The sequence below is a fragment of the Poecilia mexicana genome, unplaced genomic scaffold (genome assembly GCF_051168715.1).
Source record: "Poecilia mexicana isolate PSO_F unplaced genomic scaffold, ASM5116871v1 scaffold_19, whole genome shotgun sequence".
NCBI classification, from domain to species: domain Eukaryota; kingdom Metazoa; phylum Chordata; class Actinopteri; order Cyprinodontiformes; family Poeciliidae; genus Poecilia; species Poecilia mexicana.
The window spans coordinates 19,070,257-19,087,278 of NW_028263388.1; the positions used below are offsets into that span (position 1 = coordinate 19,070,257).

A 17,022-nucleotide genomic window follows, 5' to 3' on the forward strand; every position below is an offset into this window, starting at 1 on the left:
CTAAAATCATGTTTTCAGTTGATTTGTGGTGCCCAACTTGTGCAAATTTACCTCTGAACAGATGTGGAGAACTGCTGCTGGTAGTGGATAGCAGCATCCCTCTGTTTCGACAGGATGTCCAGGGTCTTCTGCAAACGATGATTCTCCTCCTCAAATTGGTCCAAACGGCTCAGGTCTGCGTTATGACTGGCCGTTTTTTCATTGTAGCGCTTCCTCAAAGCTTCGTAGTCGCTTTTCATTGCCTCCAGTTTGTTCACCGTTGTTTCGTACAGCTTGTTCAGCACATCAGATGATCCTTCTCTCATCACCTGCAGTTTGGAAATAATATTTTCTTTTCTAAAAGTATTAAGTGCTTTATTTGCAAAGTAGATTTCACCATGTTTAATAAAATGTAGATCTCATTATTGTTTGTCAAGCCTTGCATGTCTGTGCACAAAAAAGGAAATTTTGTAGAAGTGATATATTCATACTGCTCGATTTTTATTCACATTTTCTCACATTACTACTGCAAAGTTCAATGCATTTTATTGGGACTTTATGAGACAGACCAACACAAAGTCATGTGTACTTAAAAATGTGCTGTGCATTTGTGTTCTACCCTTTGCAGAATTACCTTTTGCTGCAATTACAGTGGCAAACTTTCTGGAGACTCTACAAGTTTCAAACACACTAGGAGACTGGAATTTTTTTCCCATACTGCTTTGCACAACCCATATTGCTGTGTCCCCTACATGGCTTATGGCAAACTTCAAACAGGAATTCCTAAAATGTTCTTTTAGTCAAACGACTTATCTGTTTCTTTTCTAACAAACCTCCCAGGCCTGGATTCATACGGAGATTAAATTACACATTGATATTTACTGCTTCATTTACTACTTGGTTACATATTCAAAAATCACACCACACAAACCATTCATTATATTTTCCTTCCATGTCACTACTTTGTGTTGTTGTCTATTAAATAAAACTCCAATAAATTGCATTGCAGTTTATAGTTGTAATGTGACAAAATGTGAAAAAAGTTTAAGCGGAATAAATCTTTTTGCACCGTCCTCCACTTCACATGACCTTTGTTCCTTTTTATTCAAGTACTGCCATATAGTAATCTTGACATGCAATAAAGCCCGTGGATTAAATGAGACACTTTACCTTGAATGCAGCAAATTGACAAAACCCAAAAACAAATCCTAACCTCAATACAAAAGTCTCTAAACGTTCCAAACCTCTGAACCAGTTTGTCAAATTCTACACTGACCATTTAGGCTTATTTTCCTTAAAAATATTCAAGACAAACAACATTTGAATGGAAGAACTTTAAGCAGTTGGTGATCAACATCTAAAATGTCAACAACAAAGGTCACCTCACTGAGCTAATTTGCTTCCTTATTTGAATGAGATCAAAGTTTGCCCTATAAAGACATCAGCTCTGGAGAGAACAAGAAATGCAATTACAATCAAACATTGCTCTAAAATATTCCCTGTAGCTATGTAAGAGATTTCAAAGATTTAATGATGCAACTTTTACACTGCATTGAGGTTAAATACACCAAATGTCAAGTAAAATAACAATAAATAGAAAGGCATATCTCAAGTCGTTTCTTTAATTTCTAGAAATTGTTTGGTCCATGGAAATAAGGGAAGACGAGGACTGCCTGACCCCATTTGTCTAAACAATGTTTTCTCCTTGGAGGTAATGGACTGAAAGACAGAATTTCAATTACATTCTGTTTCAAATGTCTACATCCATCTAATCACATGTCAAGGACATCCAGAGATGGAATGGAATGCAACAATATGCTCTGATAGTGCTTCTGGTTTGTATTCCATCCATGCTTTTTGTGTGTAAAAGTAAAAATGCTGAACTACCTGCTGGTGCAGAAGCCTCATGTCAGCCACCTCCCTCTGGTCTTCCTCATGCAGCCTCCTGAGCTCCTCACAGGTCTGCTTCACATGGTTGTGCTCTCTAACCAGCTGGATGTTGTGTTGCCTCTCAGCCTCCAGCTCTTCTTTTAGCTGGTTGTGGTCACTCGCCAGACGTCTGCAAAGAATATTAGCAGTACTAGAAAGGTACTGAGCTTAAGGAGGCCTTTTCTAACAATACACTAGAAATCACAGTTACAAAAAAAAAAAAAAAAAGCCAAAACTTTACTCTGAAGGGATTGGCTTTGAACAGAGATATTTTTCTTGAAGTTATCAGTGTGTTTTAGAAGGGAGAGCATTTATCAGATGCAGCCAAGAGGCCAAACTGTTAAATCTGGAGGAGCTGCAAAGATCCAAAAGTTAGGTGGGACAATTTTGTAGACATGGGAGTTGCAAATGCAGTGGGAAAAAAATTGCTTCTCAAATTATCTGTGTTAATGTGCCCCATTTGGTCTCTAGTTCACAAGCAAGATAATTCAGCTCTTCTCCCTCTATGAAATTAACTTATACACATGACTGTTTTAAAGGAATTATGTCAGTCTAATTAAATATTCCAAGAGATCAGATAACAACAAGCTTAGACTTAAAATATCTAACTTGACTGAGCTGAACTATTTCTCTATGTGGAGAAGCTGCTGTACTTTGATCATTCCCCACTTGATTTTCTTCATTAAATGCATTATGCAAATATAACAAAATTAAACAAAAAAAATCATCACTTCTTTAGAATAATAGCAGGTATTACTGAATAAAATGCTAAAAGTAAAACTTCAATTAGTCTTGCAATGTTCTTTTTTTGTTGTTAATATAAACATGATAATAGTCATGTTTAACCTCTTTAGCCCATTGCCACACAAATACCAATTATATCACAGAAAAATACACAAATACTAATTAATTACTAATGTTTGTACATTCTCAACATGACCTACTGATATAATTACAGTTCACCATCAGGTATGAATGTGATTTCCCATTGACCTGGTGCTTCATGGGTAAATGCAGGGACAGACCAAACAGCAGTAAATAAATACTTTCTGTGAAGAGCAAAACAGGCCCAGAAGGAGCGGCTTAAACACGGCAATAATCCTTCATCTGTTTGTTTGCATTGGGGGGCAGATGTTGGTTGCACACAGTTTGGGGGAAGAGTATGGCATCATTAAATCACACAAATGGACCAGCCTTTCCACCATGTCTACTCCGGACAGCTTATTCCACAGACCCAGAAACACTCCGTTTGCAGCTTTATCCACATGGCACAGATGCTCAGCCATGAAAAGTGTTTTATTAATGAATACAGAGGTCAAATGGGCATGAGCAAGGGATGCAACTCTGATTTTAACCTACTCTCTGAAAATCTACTCTCTGGTGTTATAGACTTACAAAAGAAGACTAAAACCCGTCTAACCAGTTCACTGGGATGAGAATGAATACATACAGCAAAAGAGAACCGGCTGTTAAAAAATGTACAAAAAACATCCCTTATAGCAAATTTTCCACTTACCGATAAAAGTCTGCCTTCTTCACAGCCTCCTCGCACCTCTTCAGAGTGGTGCTGTGCTGGTTCTGCAGGGACTGCAGGTCTGCCATTGCCTTCATGCACTGCAGCTTTAGACGCTCGTAGTCGTGGCCTGATCTTGAGTTTAGTCTGTTTAACAGAGGGTAAAGGCGGAAGCAAAATAGTGACAAAATACCAGTTAGGTTGAAGAAATTCACTTGAGAGTAAGAGAGCCATCACAGCCATCAAAATTTCTGCCGACAGGAACAAAAGAAAAATTCAGTTACCCAAACAAAGCACATTTTAACAGTTATGCATTTAGAACAAACTGGCTACAACATTAGCATCAACAGATCTCATGAGGGAAATTACAAATTCTCTAGATATGAAAAAAATAAAATCACACCGGCAATTATTAAATATCAACCACCTATTACAATATGTTGTTTTTTTTTTTAATAACAAGCAGCCATTTGAGAAGATGTGGTGTACCACTGAGGTCTTGGGGCTAAACTATTTAATATACTGTATAGATAAACAGGCCTCAGGAGGTGTAGAGTTCATCCTGTAGCAACTTTTCAAACTACAGATGCGTAGTTTTGCTTTAAATATAAAGTAAAACTCATTACAAAGAGTCCATATTTTTATTACTTTACTTTATTTTGCCACTGTAATGATGGTTTTATGTTTGCATCTTTTAAATTTCTTCGAATTGCCTAGTTGAAATATGCTAAACAAATTAGCTCGTCTTGCCTAGTGATGTTTAACTTTTACATTTGTCAATCACACAAGGCGAATTATTTTTGCAAAGTGCTGTGTCTGATGGACACCGATGCACCCCACAAACAGAAATAATGAGTTTTATCAAAGTCAGTGCTGGAGTCTCCCTGGAAATTTTAGAGCGCTTCATGTTTCCATAGGCCAGTCATTTTCCAACAGAATTCTTGCAACTATCCATCTTGTCAAAAATATCAGCATTAAATTGTTTACATATACCTGCATTCGTCAATAGAGTTTCCAGCTGTATGGAGGCCCACACGTTTGAGCAGCTCATCCCTCTCACGAGTCACTTGTCTCAGCTGGAACAGCACCGCCTCCATCTTTTCACTTGTCTGATGGACATCAACATGGGCAGGAAGAGGGGAAGAGGCTTGACCAGAGGTACCTGCAGGAGTCAGCATGTTACTGAGGGTAAAAGCCTTCCACAAACTGCAAAAGATGGAGCAGTTCATCGTATAAGATAAAACTGTTTAAGTAACTATTTCAATTGAGAATTAGGAGGAAAAGGAAGCCAAAAAAAAAAAAAAAAAGGAAAAAAAGATCACAGGACACATCTCCAAAAATAGAGTATTTGTTATTGTGTTCATTTGCAAAGCGAATACATTCTCAACTGTAATTATTTATATGCAGTGTTGGGGGGCGGAAACTACAACTTTAAAATTACAATTTCACTTTTGACTGCTGCAATAGGTATTGCACATTTTGACTGATTTCCAACACAGTTGTTACAACGCAGATTTTTTTTTTTTCCGCAGCATGTGCTGCTCAAATCCTCCGTCCCTGGGAGAATGATCAAATGAACCAACTCTGCGTGTCTGTGTGAGTGCATGGTGCTAGAGTGTTTCTAAATCGTTCTCACATCTGTCTAATCACTTGCATGTGCTCACAGTCTAAATAGCAAACAACCAGTCACAGTGTTATTTATAAAACTGTGGTCAGATCCTCAGAACAGACTGCTTTTATGTAGGGGGGGGTAGAAAATGTTTTGTTTCACAAATCTTTATACATGTTAAATGTGTAACTCACCAGGGGTGCCACACTCACCCAAGCTGCTGAGCGAGCTGCTGCTCTCTGAGTCTGATGGCATGGTGGACAGAACGCTGTAAGTGGACCCTGTGGGACGAACAAAAACATTAAAGTCAGCTCTGTGGCTGCATTATGGGTCGATGATTATCTCCGGCATTGTGTGGCACATCAAGGCTCAACAGCTCGAGTTACAATCAGGAACCTTTAGTGGGAAAAAAGAAGTCCAGCTGGAGGAATAAAAGCTGGGACTTTCCCCAACTTTGGATGACAAGCCTGTGGGCTTACAGAGTGTAGCTAATTATCAGTTGGGCAGGAACTTTGAATACAGACTCGCCGGGGCCCCAAAGAGGCTGCAGTCTTCGAGCTTCTTCTTTTATCTCCTCTGACAACAACACACCATTCTCTATGCAAAAAGCCCCTTTACAGAGTACAGTGATTTATAATTAACTGTAATGAAAGAACAACACTTAACATTATAAAGAAGACCATGAAATTTGACTACCTGATGAGAGTAATGACAGAACAGAATCAGGTTGAATATAAAATGCAGTTTATTTTCAGTTATTGGTAATTCACTTGCCAATTTTCTCAATCCTTTGTTTAGACGAATTAAATTTAGAATTTTTATGCAACAGGTCAACAAATTCTAACCAAGCAGTGCAGTTGTAATTCATCATTAAAGGGCCGTATGTGGAAAAAAAAAAAAAAAAACACAAACATGCAATTCTGATACTATTGCAATCATATTAATTGGGTGACAATTTTGCTTTTTTTGTGAGCTTTTCTTTATAGACCTCTAAAAATGTGCATTTGGTGTAGACATCAAGATCAGTCAAAGTCTATCCTATATGCTACATATATTATTGGTTTCAAGAGTCTGAATGCACGGCACTTGAAATATGACATCCGACCAATTACTCCATAACTTTCACGTACAAAACTCTTTGCTGTCCTGCCCACTTAAGGTGGATTATATGGATTTTGCCAACATAAACTCAGTTTAACTGCAAGAGAATCAATAAAAAATACAAGACAGTCTCTAAAAACAATCAAGGTTTTCATGACTTTCCTAACTGCTGTTTGGCATTCATAAAAGGCTTTCAAGTGAGGGAAGGTTTGATGAAGACAGAACCAAAGAGCACTTGCAGTTCCTGATCCAAAGTGAGAAACCACAAAAACACCAAATGAAAGGAGACAGAAGACAGCTTTCCAGTCTGGGTTGAACAAAAATAATTTTAAAAAAAGCCAAGTTTTTGTGAAGATTTGCCTGTCGCCCAAGTCAAGCTGCTGGAGCGTGGCAACTGCACACCTGGTGTGGTTGAGTTCATCATTTTAGTAAGCCAGCAGTCCGACTCCAGACCACAATTTTTTTCTTCACTGGTGGTTCTGGTGTTGAATACTGATGGGTTGTTTTGCTGAAGCTAAAAACCTTGTTTTTTATTATTATTAATATTATTATTTCTCCCCTGGCCTAAAGTGAAAATTACCAATTATGCCATACAATAACTTTTTATTGTTTTTGAGAATCTGACAGGTTAGCAATAACCATTGGGTTCTTAACATTCACATTTAGAGTTTATGTCACTCATTTCCCCCTCTCTGTAAATGTGTCAAATGTATTACTTTTTAGCAATAAAAAAAAAACATGAGTATTGAGTAAAAAGTTGCTTACTGGTAGATTTGATTTTTAATTATTGGTTCATACTACTCTTTCATAAGTTCTACATAAGTTCTCCCCCCTTTTTTAATCCTGAAAAAAATATGAATCTCTTCTTTAAAGTGCAATTGTTATCTTGAAAGAAAAGGTAAGGAAATCATAATTTACATGGGTTTTGGTAACATATCAGACTGATATGTTTATGTATACTTTAAAATACATCTTTCATTAACCCAAAAGATTTGTCATTAGGTCCAAATCAAAAAGAATATATGATTTAAACTGGTTCAATAAAGCAAAGAGTGTTAAACTGTTTCCAACAAACTACAGATCAAATAAATTCTAATAAAGTCCTATAGAGAGCTGGAAACTTGGTTTAGAAGGCTGGCCTTGATCAAACAACCAGCACTGCACATTTACTGACGTCTTACTTGGCGGACGAATGAACAGCTTATAGTTTGGTTAAATCAGCATCTTCCATCCATGATGTGAAGCAGTCCAGTGTAGATCTGGGGCAGCCAGGACCATGACAAACGATTCTATTTACCCAAGTCCCAGTACTCCAAATAAATCCTCGCCTGGCTGGGTTCCCTCTAACTAAGGGATACTATGAGCAGAGACTACATGGAGCCAAGCTAACATGCTTCACTCTTGTTTTTTCTCCCAGCAAATGACGAAAAAAAAAGAAGAAAAAAAAAGGAAAAGACTGATGTGCCTCAGGAATCGTACCATCCCATGGATCAAGCTCTTTTTGTTCTTGCTCCAGCTCGAGTTTCCCATGACTTTGACAAGGTGTGCTGTGTTTGAACTGTGGTAGTCTTATGACTTTGAACACACTGCAGTCCAACACTCGTCACTTAGCTAATTTATTAAGGTTTAGTTGCTTAGTGATTCGTCTATTCTGTTCTCCTAACCAGGTTTTTAAAGGTGGTTTGGAGAAAGAGTTATCTAGGCTTTCTGAAAGTATTTTAAACTAAAAGGCCTTTTTCTTATATATGGCAAGTACTTTACCATTTTGAGAAAAGGATTTTTCTGCCAAGACATCCAACCATGACCTGTAATATTAACGCATACAGTATCTTAAATTTTTCCACATTTTGGCTCCTTGCAACCACAAAATATACAGCTTTTCATTGAGGTCTTATGTAATAGACCAACACAAGGTAGCATATAATTGTGAAGTCGTTGTGAAATTGGACATGGTTTTCAGAGATTTTTTGCACATCCAGAAACGTTGTGCATTTTTTTGATTGAATGAACAGCACCTGATTAGAAATTGTTCAAACCTTCAAAAGCAGAACACTAATCACACAAAATATGGACCGTGCGATCACCCAGGTCAAACACGGCTCTGTAGTATTTTTATAGTTTTCGGGGATTGAACAAAAACAAAACAAACAACAAAAAAAAACAATCATTTAAAAGAATCCAACATCCAAAGCCTAATGAACCATTATATCACAGAACAGTTTAAATTATTTTTGCAAAGGTTAGACTTTGTGTTTCATGTTTTCTAAAAATCACAAGTACTTGTGCCCAAACATAAAACCTAATTTGCTCTTCTGAGAAATCAAAAGCAATCCTTCCAGAGGGAAACTAGTTTGCATTAAATAAAAGGTTGGTAATAATGGACACGTTGACTGTTTAAGGTAATTTATTAGTCACTGATTAAACAGCAGCAGTTCCTTGCAATATAAGTAAATAAAGCAAACCTTACAGTGAGCTGGTTCGCGAAAGCAGCTGCTGTTAAATTTCTAAAGCGATGTGCACTCCCCCATTCAGCACACAATTCTGATTTTTGCAAAGAGAAATTATTGATGACCAAATGCTGAAAAGGAGGAACAAAAAAAATTCTAATTAATTATTGAGAGGTAGGGTTAGGCAGAAGAGTCAGATTTTTTTTTAAACACCAAATATCTTGCATTGATTCAGAACTACTTTCAATTGAAGCAGCAATTAGAAACAACAGTTTTTGCCATTTGCTTTGTAGAATCAATTTTTTTTTCCACATAAACATGAGTTATTTTCCTCAGCAACTTCTGGGGGCTGTAAACCCTGGACCCACTAGTTGGAGGGAATAGTTATCTATTGAATTTTCATTACTTTGACATTATGTGAACAAATTTAAATTAAATTCCATTACACAGATAAAATATCAAAAATATATCTGCATAACACTGAATAATGTTGATGTACACAAGCACTTCTGAATGTTCAGGCTTCCTTTGTTGTCACAGAATAGAACAGAAATAATTTTAATTTATTGGGGAAATTCAGGTGTACAAGCAGGTGTTCCTGTCTCCCAATCACTTTTAATTCAAAATGATTTTACATAATGAAAACATAACATTAATGCAAGTGCAGTGGTTAAGTCAAGGAACTTGATGAAAAGTTGGAACACAGACTTAATGCTGTTTCAGTAATATTAATCGAAGACAACTCAGGATTTCAGCCTTTTTTGCAATTTTCTGGAACTTCCAGAAAAGCTCCAGATTAGAGGGGGGTAAAAACTGAGACTGCTTCTCCATGTTTGGTTCTGATGCAGAGTAGACTTGAACTAGAAGACCTGTGGTCTGGAAGATTGATACAATGATGGCAACAGATCATTTATTAATAAACTAACAACATAAAAGTCTATTCTATTATAAAAATCCCAATAAAATTCATTGAAGAATGAGGTTGTAAAGAAGCAAAAGGTGGATGAGGTCCACATTTGCTTAGCAAAAAAAAAAAACTTATATTTGTACAATGAGATACTCCAATCTTCAATACTGTAGTTTTATTTAGCTAAATATTTAAAAAAAAATACTGTAAATTTAAAGACTCACCATCTTTACATAATATATGGTTTCAACAAAGTTGTAAGGAAATATCAGCACTAGTGATATCAAACAAAATACAGAAGCTAAAAAGATTTTGCTGTTGAAAATAATCCCAGGTTTTTCCTTTTGTAGTTTGAAACCAAGATAATATCCGAGCCATGGTACACACCCTGATAATCTGCTGCCATCATTTTATTGTTCCTGATGAAAAGGGAGAAACAATGCATAAACAAGAAGGGTTCTCCTGTCAAGCCCTAGAGCAATGGTTATATAAAAGCAGCAACTATCTTAGTTTATTAAATACACACAGAGATTCAAAAAAAAAATGGTGTTATATGAATCATATTTCAATTTTAGGGACTTTTTCTACCACAGTAAACATTTCAGAGTTGATATTTGAGAATGACCCAGAGTTCACCAGTAAACCTGTCCACATTCATTAATTTTTGGGGGCTTTTTTGTGACTCGTATACATTTAAAATGTTTTAGATACACCGACAGTAACAGGCTTTGGGTTTCCAAAGGAAAGGCCCATGTTTAGGCTGTGCAGTGGCGGAACCTGTCTGCCCAGTATCAAAGGTTACCTTAGCACATTTGCAGCCTTTGTGTCTACCAACAGGAAGATGCACATTGCAGCATGTGCTCTCTTGAGCTCTGATGCGTTGTGGGATCCCTCAACGATCCCACAACGCATCACTGCACAGACATTTTATCACATGGCAAATTAACAAAGCATGCATGCACATGAAAAAAAAACTATATAGATATGTAATTACACAATGAATACATTATTTAACACCTTACTGAGTTCTCCAGCCATGATACAATGGTTAAGGCCGAACGGAGCATCTAGCAGTGGAAATACTAAATCTTCTGGCCTGTAAAGATGCAGTGAGGAAGACTGCTGAGCAAGGAACATGTACCAACGTGAATTATGCTGCTGAATACACCAAGAGCATGAGATAAATCAAAGTCTATTTAGCTTACAGAGTTCACAGATGCAGAGGTATTTACGTTTCCAAGGAGAAAGACCTTCATAAATAGTCATTGTGGAGTGAGAGAAAGAGAACTTTTAAAGGCAGTGGGTCACAGAATAGTGACGCGTTAATGATTTGAAAATGAGCTTTCACATCATTAAAATCTTTCTGAATATTTGAGGAAAAAGGGAGTAATACACATTCTGTTTTTACTAGAGATGCAGCAAGACAGTTGGCTGATTCCAATTGGGTGATTTTATGCTTGACCTAAAACAATCAGTGCAGTATGTCTTCCCCCTTTCCTTTCTGATTACTGAGTAAAGTTGGAAAGTTCTAAATGAAGCAAACTTTTATTATTTTTGGATGTGTTTTATTTGTACAGAAACGGCTGTACCACAACATTTGGGTTTTTACTGTATTCGTAGATTTCCACTGATGCATAGCGAGAGAACTCTGTGACTTTAGACTATTTGTGAAAAATCTTTTTTTTTTTACAATAGGCAACATACTAACTTTGCCAAAACAGTTACATTTATATTATGACCACAGGATGAAAAATATATGTATTCTGAAAGTTGTGATTTATGGTACTTAGAAAGGAATCATATTCAGCTTAAATGGGATCAGTTTAGAAATAAATGTGGAGCAGAAAATCTGACCAGTTTTCTGATAAATCTCCATAAATCTGATCAGGGCATATTCTATTTCTGCTAACAGCTTATCGAGAATATTCTGTGATAAAGGTTTAAGTCCCACAAGCTAAGTGTTATTTAACTATTGTTTTGTTTCAATTAAAGCATAAACCATGGCATTTTTCATGTCATAAATTCATTTCTTTATCCAGTTCGACCAATTTTAGACCAGATAAATGAAGTCAAATGTATTCATAGCTTCTGAATTTATTCACATTTGCATGTCAGACTATAAAGTTCTCATCTGATGAGAGTACCTTCTCTTGCATGTGCCATGTCCCTTACAAAGCTTCCGTTGGATTATTTTTTTTTTTAATTAAAATAAAATACTTTAAAGTTTGTGGTTGTAACGTGACAAAAAGTGGAACATTTCAAGTGTTATGGTTAATTTTGCAAGCCACTGTTTGTGTGAAACATAGCCCATTCATTTTTTGCATTTAATCAGTCAACCACAGTTTATGTAACAATGCAACTCTGTGTTGCAGCAGAACAAATCCAACTGATGTTCTCCATTCTTACACATTTAACTCTTAGCTCATTCATTCGACTTTGACATTGGGGTAATTGATTTTTTCACACAGACACAATTGAGCCAGTCATGTCACTGTATTGATTGTTTCAATCCATTTCTTTTAGGTCCATTAAGTAGCTTTCACAAAAAGGCTGGCTGGGGGTGCTTTTAGTGGCATAACAAATGCGACACGCATAATGGTGTGTGTATAAATCACATGACGGTCCAAAGGGAAAGTTGTGCCCTTTATCAAGTTGTCAATAAGTCTGTTTTACTATTCCAAGAAGAGTTTCGAAGTTGTTTTTGCGTTAATATTATTTTATGGCGCAGCTTAGCTCTTTCTGGTAATTAAACAGTATAAGCGTTATGAGTGTGCCTTACCTGTGGTGCCATCCAGCAGCAGGGAGTGCAGGTGAGGGTGAGTCGCCTCTAGAGCCGTGCAGAACTCCGCGAAGCAGTCCCTGTCCTTGCTCATCAGTATCTTAAGGAGAAGGTCCACTTTCTCAGAACCGGAGACGCAGTGGTGTCCCAGCTCCCTCAGCTCCGACTGACTGAGGGCCCCACGGCGGGCCAAAACGTCCACGACTCGGTCCGCGTCTGTTATGGACTCCACTAAGTTCTGGTAGCATTTCTCCAACAACTCTTTATGCCGGAGCTCCATCTTCCTTCCCCCCACCTCCTCCCCGCTTCGAAGTCTCTCTCCGCGTTAGTCGACCTCACTTCGGGCAAGCTACTGAAAACTGTCCCGCTCGACCCACTCGGGACGGTTTTCAACCCTAAATGAAGGATACACAAGAAGAAGCCATATTTGTTGCCTGAGGCTGTTGACTGAGCAAAGATGACAACACATTTTTTTTCTCTCCCCACCCGACGCCCGACGCTCCGTCCTTCTCGAGAGAAAAATAAATAAATAAACCTCTGCTACTTCAAGCTGGACTGTGACGTGCTACGAAGGGAAACTAAGCCAGAATTTGAGTTCTTTCAGCATTTTGAAAACTGTAAAAACTCTCTTACAGCCCTGTCTGTGACTACAAACTCCGCCATGTCTCACCCTACAAGTAACCGCATCGATTCTGCAACCAATCATATTTCTGAGTCATGGACGTTTAAGGTAAATGTGGGCGGAGCTTAATTCTTAAGCACACCTGGCTCCCCGCCTCTCTAATCGTATCAGCAACCTTGCTTGGAGAAAATATTTATTAACATTGCCATGCAAAAGTATTCACACCCTCAAACTTTTTTCCCTCTTTTTTTCTGTGACGCCACACTCCATATTTCTCAGACAGTGTCTCCACTACTGTGGAGACTACTGCATCAATCCTGCAGAGACATCAAGCCTGCGGATTGATGTCTCTGCCTCTGCATTTCTTTAGCAGAGGCAGGATTGATGTCCGTGTGTTTTGGTATGGCTTAGTAAAGGTAAATCGCATTGAGAATAAGGATTAGATATGTGGATTTGAAATTTTGTCATAATATTTTGTGATATTTATTCGGATAATGATAAACGCGTTAATAACATAAAAATAAGTATTTACCATTTCTTTGTGGTCTTTTTAGGCAACTGTTCAGCTCTGAATGAATGTCACTTTTAAAAACATACCAATTTTGAAGTAGGTTTGGCAAATTTTAATCACTAATCTGTGCACACATTTAATTAGATTTTGATATTTGTTGATGTTCTCATAAAAACAACAGAGGAAATCTTTTTTTTATTATTATTTATCTTTGTCAGGACAAACCGAATTTCTGATCATAATAAGAACTCTTCCCCAATAACTATACAATAAGTGCCTATTTCTAGTTGAGAATCTGTGCTAAGACTTGAAACACTTATTTTGTGCACCAAACTCTTGTGCAGTGTCCATTCTCACTAGCATTTTGCATTCAGGCTAAACTGTAAGTTTTGTCTCTCATCCAACCAGATCTGTTTCACATATTTTTCTGTGTCACATAAATGATTGGAAAACTTCCTGCAAGTTTTGTAAAGGGTGGACCTGTGAAATAAAATTTCTCTCATGTCTGTCAGGTAAGCTATTTACTAATTGAGTAGCTTTTGAAGGCAACTGATTGGATTTGGTTTCATATAAGACAAGATAACATAAGTAGAATGAAATACAAAAAAATGTAAATGCATACTTGTGCAAAAGGCGCAATATTGATGAGCAGTAACCAGTTATAAATTATATTGAGTTATTGTACTGGTCTACGGTGGGAGGTACATGTTTGTAGATATTCATGCACCACTTTGTGTTGGTCTATTAATTGTGGTTGTAAGTTGACAAAGAGCAAAAAATCTCAAGCGATATAAATAAAATGAAATGCAAAGCATGTTGTTAGTTATTATTACATAATTTTTAAGCAGCTTCACTGCATTATATTTATAAGGAATAGGAGTCTCATCTGTAGCAAGCTCAAACATACAGGTACTGACTTTACAGCTTAGCACAGTACACAGTGTGCCTGTACATTTAAGTTTGAAACACTTTCAACAATATTATGTAACATGTCAAATAATTTGCTCTGCCTGCTGGGGAAATCCATTTGGTTCTCACCAAGCGAGCTAGTTGCAGTATTTAGGATCTACCGTCACCGTAGCATCAAATCAGCATGAGGGGTTGCAGTAAAAACATTAATGAGCACATTTTGTGATCGTTTTTCTTCCCTGTAGCTAATTTGTTATCCCCTTTTGTGTCTGCAGTTATTTTATTGTTTAAAATCTGACAAGGCTGCATGCTCTTTGCTATTGTGTTTTACAGAATACCAGAGGAAAGATGTTAAGCCTCCGGACAGCGATATCTGCCGCCGCATCTCATTATGCGTTTGTTGTCCATCTAATCCTGGGGGTTTGTAATTTGCTTGTATGCACTCATGAAGTTTAAAGCGGGATTAGGCCCCTGGCAACCAAATGTCACTTAGTCGTACAGTCCTCATCGGGCAGCTGGAGAAAATCCACTGCAAATCAACAATTCAGCCAATACTTACTGATTGTCAAAACTGCAGTGATTACATCAGTGACTGGCAACAAGAATTAAAAAAATAAAAAAAAAAATAAAAATAAATGTGAGTTGAATTTTACATCTATTTAATGACTCATGTGTCTATGAATAACATGTAGCCTAAAGCAGACAAATGTTCTTTGTCTGCTCATATACGGCACCTACCAAGATTATTGACACTTCTTTAAAGATGTGTACAGTCTTAAACTAAATGTGTCCATTATTATAGAAGTAAAATCATTTTATGTCGTAGTGTTGCAAGTATGTCACAAAGATGTATTTCCACATGCACAGACAGTAAAGTTGTGGTATTGGTATGCATTAATGCATGCAACCTGTTAAAGGCTAATGCAGGTACAATGCTGTTGGGATTCCACATGCCAATAATTCATTTATTGCACATGAGTCCAGTACTTGGGCTGCAAAGCTGCAAACAAGAAGTCTTTGAATAAAGTCAATTAAGATTGCAGAAAAGCCCATCGGGTGCCCTTTGACCCCTCTGGAAAACCTTGCCCACAGCACACAGAATAAACAGAGCAGAAAACATCTTCAAGAACCAAACCCATCATGATCATCTCCTCTTTGACATGCTGGAGATGCAGCACCCTGCCAGAGCAAAAACAGCCACTCAGAAACTGTTTTAACCAACTGTCATCTGCACAATCAACAAAGTTTGAAATGCAAACTTTGATATGTTTTTGTGCACTTTTATTGCATCAAGTATCTTTTATAGTCTATAGTTTAAACATATTATTAGCATTCTGCTTTTATTGTGTTTGTGTATGTTGTTTTGTTTATGTTGTGTAATAGAGATGATTCTGACAACTGGAATCCTAATTGGTCAGGTGAAACTAAAACTATTCTGCAACACAGCAAAAGCTTAATAAGTTGGAAAGCACCTCATGACGATGACCTGTAACACTGTGGGCCTGTTTCTCTTTCAAAGCCCCTGCAAACCTTACAGCACGTGGCAATGTGAACTCTTTGAAATATCAGGAAATTTTGCATAAAAGTCTAATGGCCTCTGCTGACGGAAAAGTTAAATGGTTCCTTAAATGGAGGAGATGATCACACTCATTTGGTGTGATAGGCATGGGCTTAAAATCTGTGGGGTGAGTGGAATAGAACAATCCAAGAGTGGAGCCACAACAAGATTATGAAAAGAGGAATAGTCAAAGAATCCTCTCTCTGAAATGCATCACCCTGCTGATATATTACGACAAGATTAAGTTGTGTCATATTAAAAAAGTGGTTGTGCAAAGTACTAACAGCAGAGCTACTAATAAAATGGAAATCTTTCCTCACAAATTAAAGGTTCTCAAAATAATGGTGGATTTAACAAAATTTTCATTGTGAGACTACAGTTTAGTCATGCAATAAAATTGATTTTTCATGTCATACCAATAAGTGTCTTATAGGAGCTATATCTGTTTGCATGTAGCCAAGCTGTGCGTCTTTTCATCACATCCACATTAATATTTAAAGAATGTTGTCTAGAAATCAGGATCAGGCAGGAGTGCAGTCTCCTAAAATAAAAACCCCATGAAAGCCCCTCCTTTGATTTCCTTTTGACCTATATTTCAGGAGGTATCAGTGCACAGTCCTCGCTGAATGGAGAATACACATATAAAACGTAAAATATTTATCCTTCTTTGTCGTCTGGCTGGTGGGTTCTTTTCATTTGTGTGAGTAATGGTGAAGTTAGAAAAGAGAGGCCATTTGTCTCCACAATACTTTCCCTCTGAGGCTGCACTTTAACGCGACTGAACAAGACAGAAAGAAGACTTTAGGACAGCCACATCTCCTATTTATAGCCTTTAGAAGAGCTCTGTGTTGCATATCACGTAAAGCACAAAGTGGACCTGAACATCATTTTACTTAGTAATTTTTTCAGTAAAAGCCATGTTTATTGGGAGTAGATTACAAAAATATGTTTTGTTCTAGAAGTGACTTAAAAATTGCGGTAGAAAATGTGGTGAAATGGTTGGGGGTTTTTTTATGATTACTCTTAATCTAACAGCTTCAGAGGAGAGAAGGTCAATCAAACTGCTGTTGTAGCTGACTTCCCTCCAACTAAGAAAGCAGAAAAATAAGTTGGTTTGGAGAAAATGAAGAGGCTTTTGGACTCGAGGTGTAGCAGAGT

At 37.3% G+C, this 17,022-nt stretch overlaps 1 protein-coding gene across 6 annotated transcripts in view; it reads right to left on the reverse strand.

Annotated features, from left to right (window-relative positions):
• The window catches only part of LOC106919543 (disks large homolog 5-like), a 32,207-nt gene extending 19,249 nt beyond the window's left edge, over nt 1-12,958 (reverse strand). For 3 of the 6 annotated variants that reach the window (XM_088016342.1, XM_014989969.2, XM_014989965.2), the window contains exons 1-6: nt 12,265-12,958; nt 5,225-5,311; nt 4,415-4,583; nt 3,425-3,568; nt 1,867-2,038; nt 52-308 (exon numbers count right to left, since the gene is read on the reverse strand). In XM_088016342.1, the coding sequence (XP_087872468.1) occupies nt 52-308; nt 1,867-2,038; nt 3,425-3,568; nt 4,415-4,583; nt 5,225-5,311; nt 12,265-12,544 (1,109 nt within the window). In that variant the 5' untranslated portion in view covers nt 12,545-12,958. The remainder of the gene's footprint in view (nt 1-51; nt 309-1,866; nt 2,039-3,424; nt 3,569-4,414; nt 4,584-5,224; nt 5,312-12,264) is intronic. The other 3 variants (XM_088016341.1, XM_088016343.1, XM_088016340.1) reach the window with 2 other exon arrangements.
• Between the last annotated feature and the right edge of the window lie 4,064 nt (nt 12,959-17,022).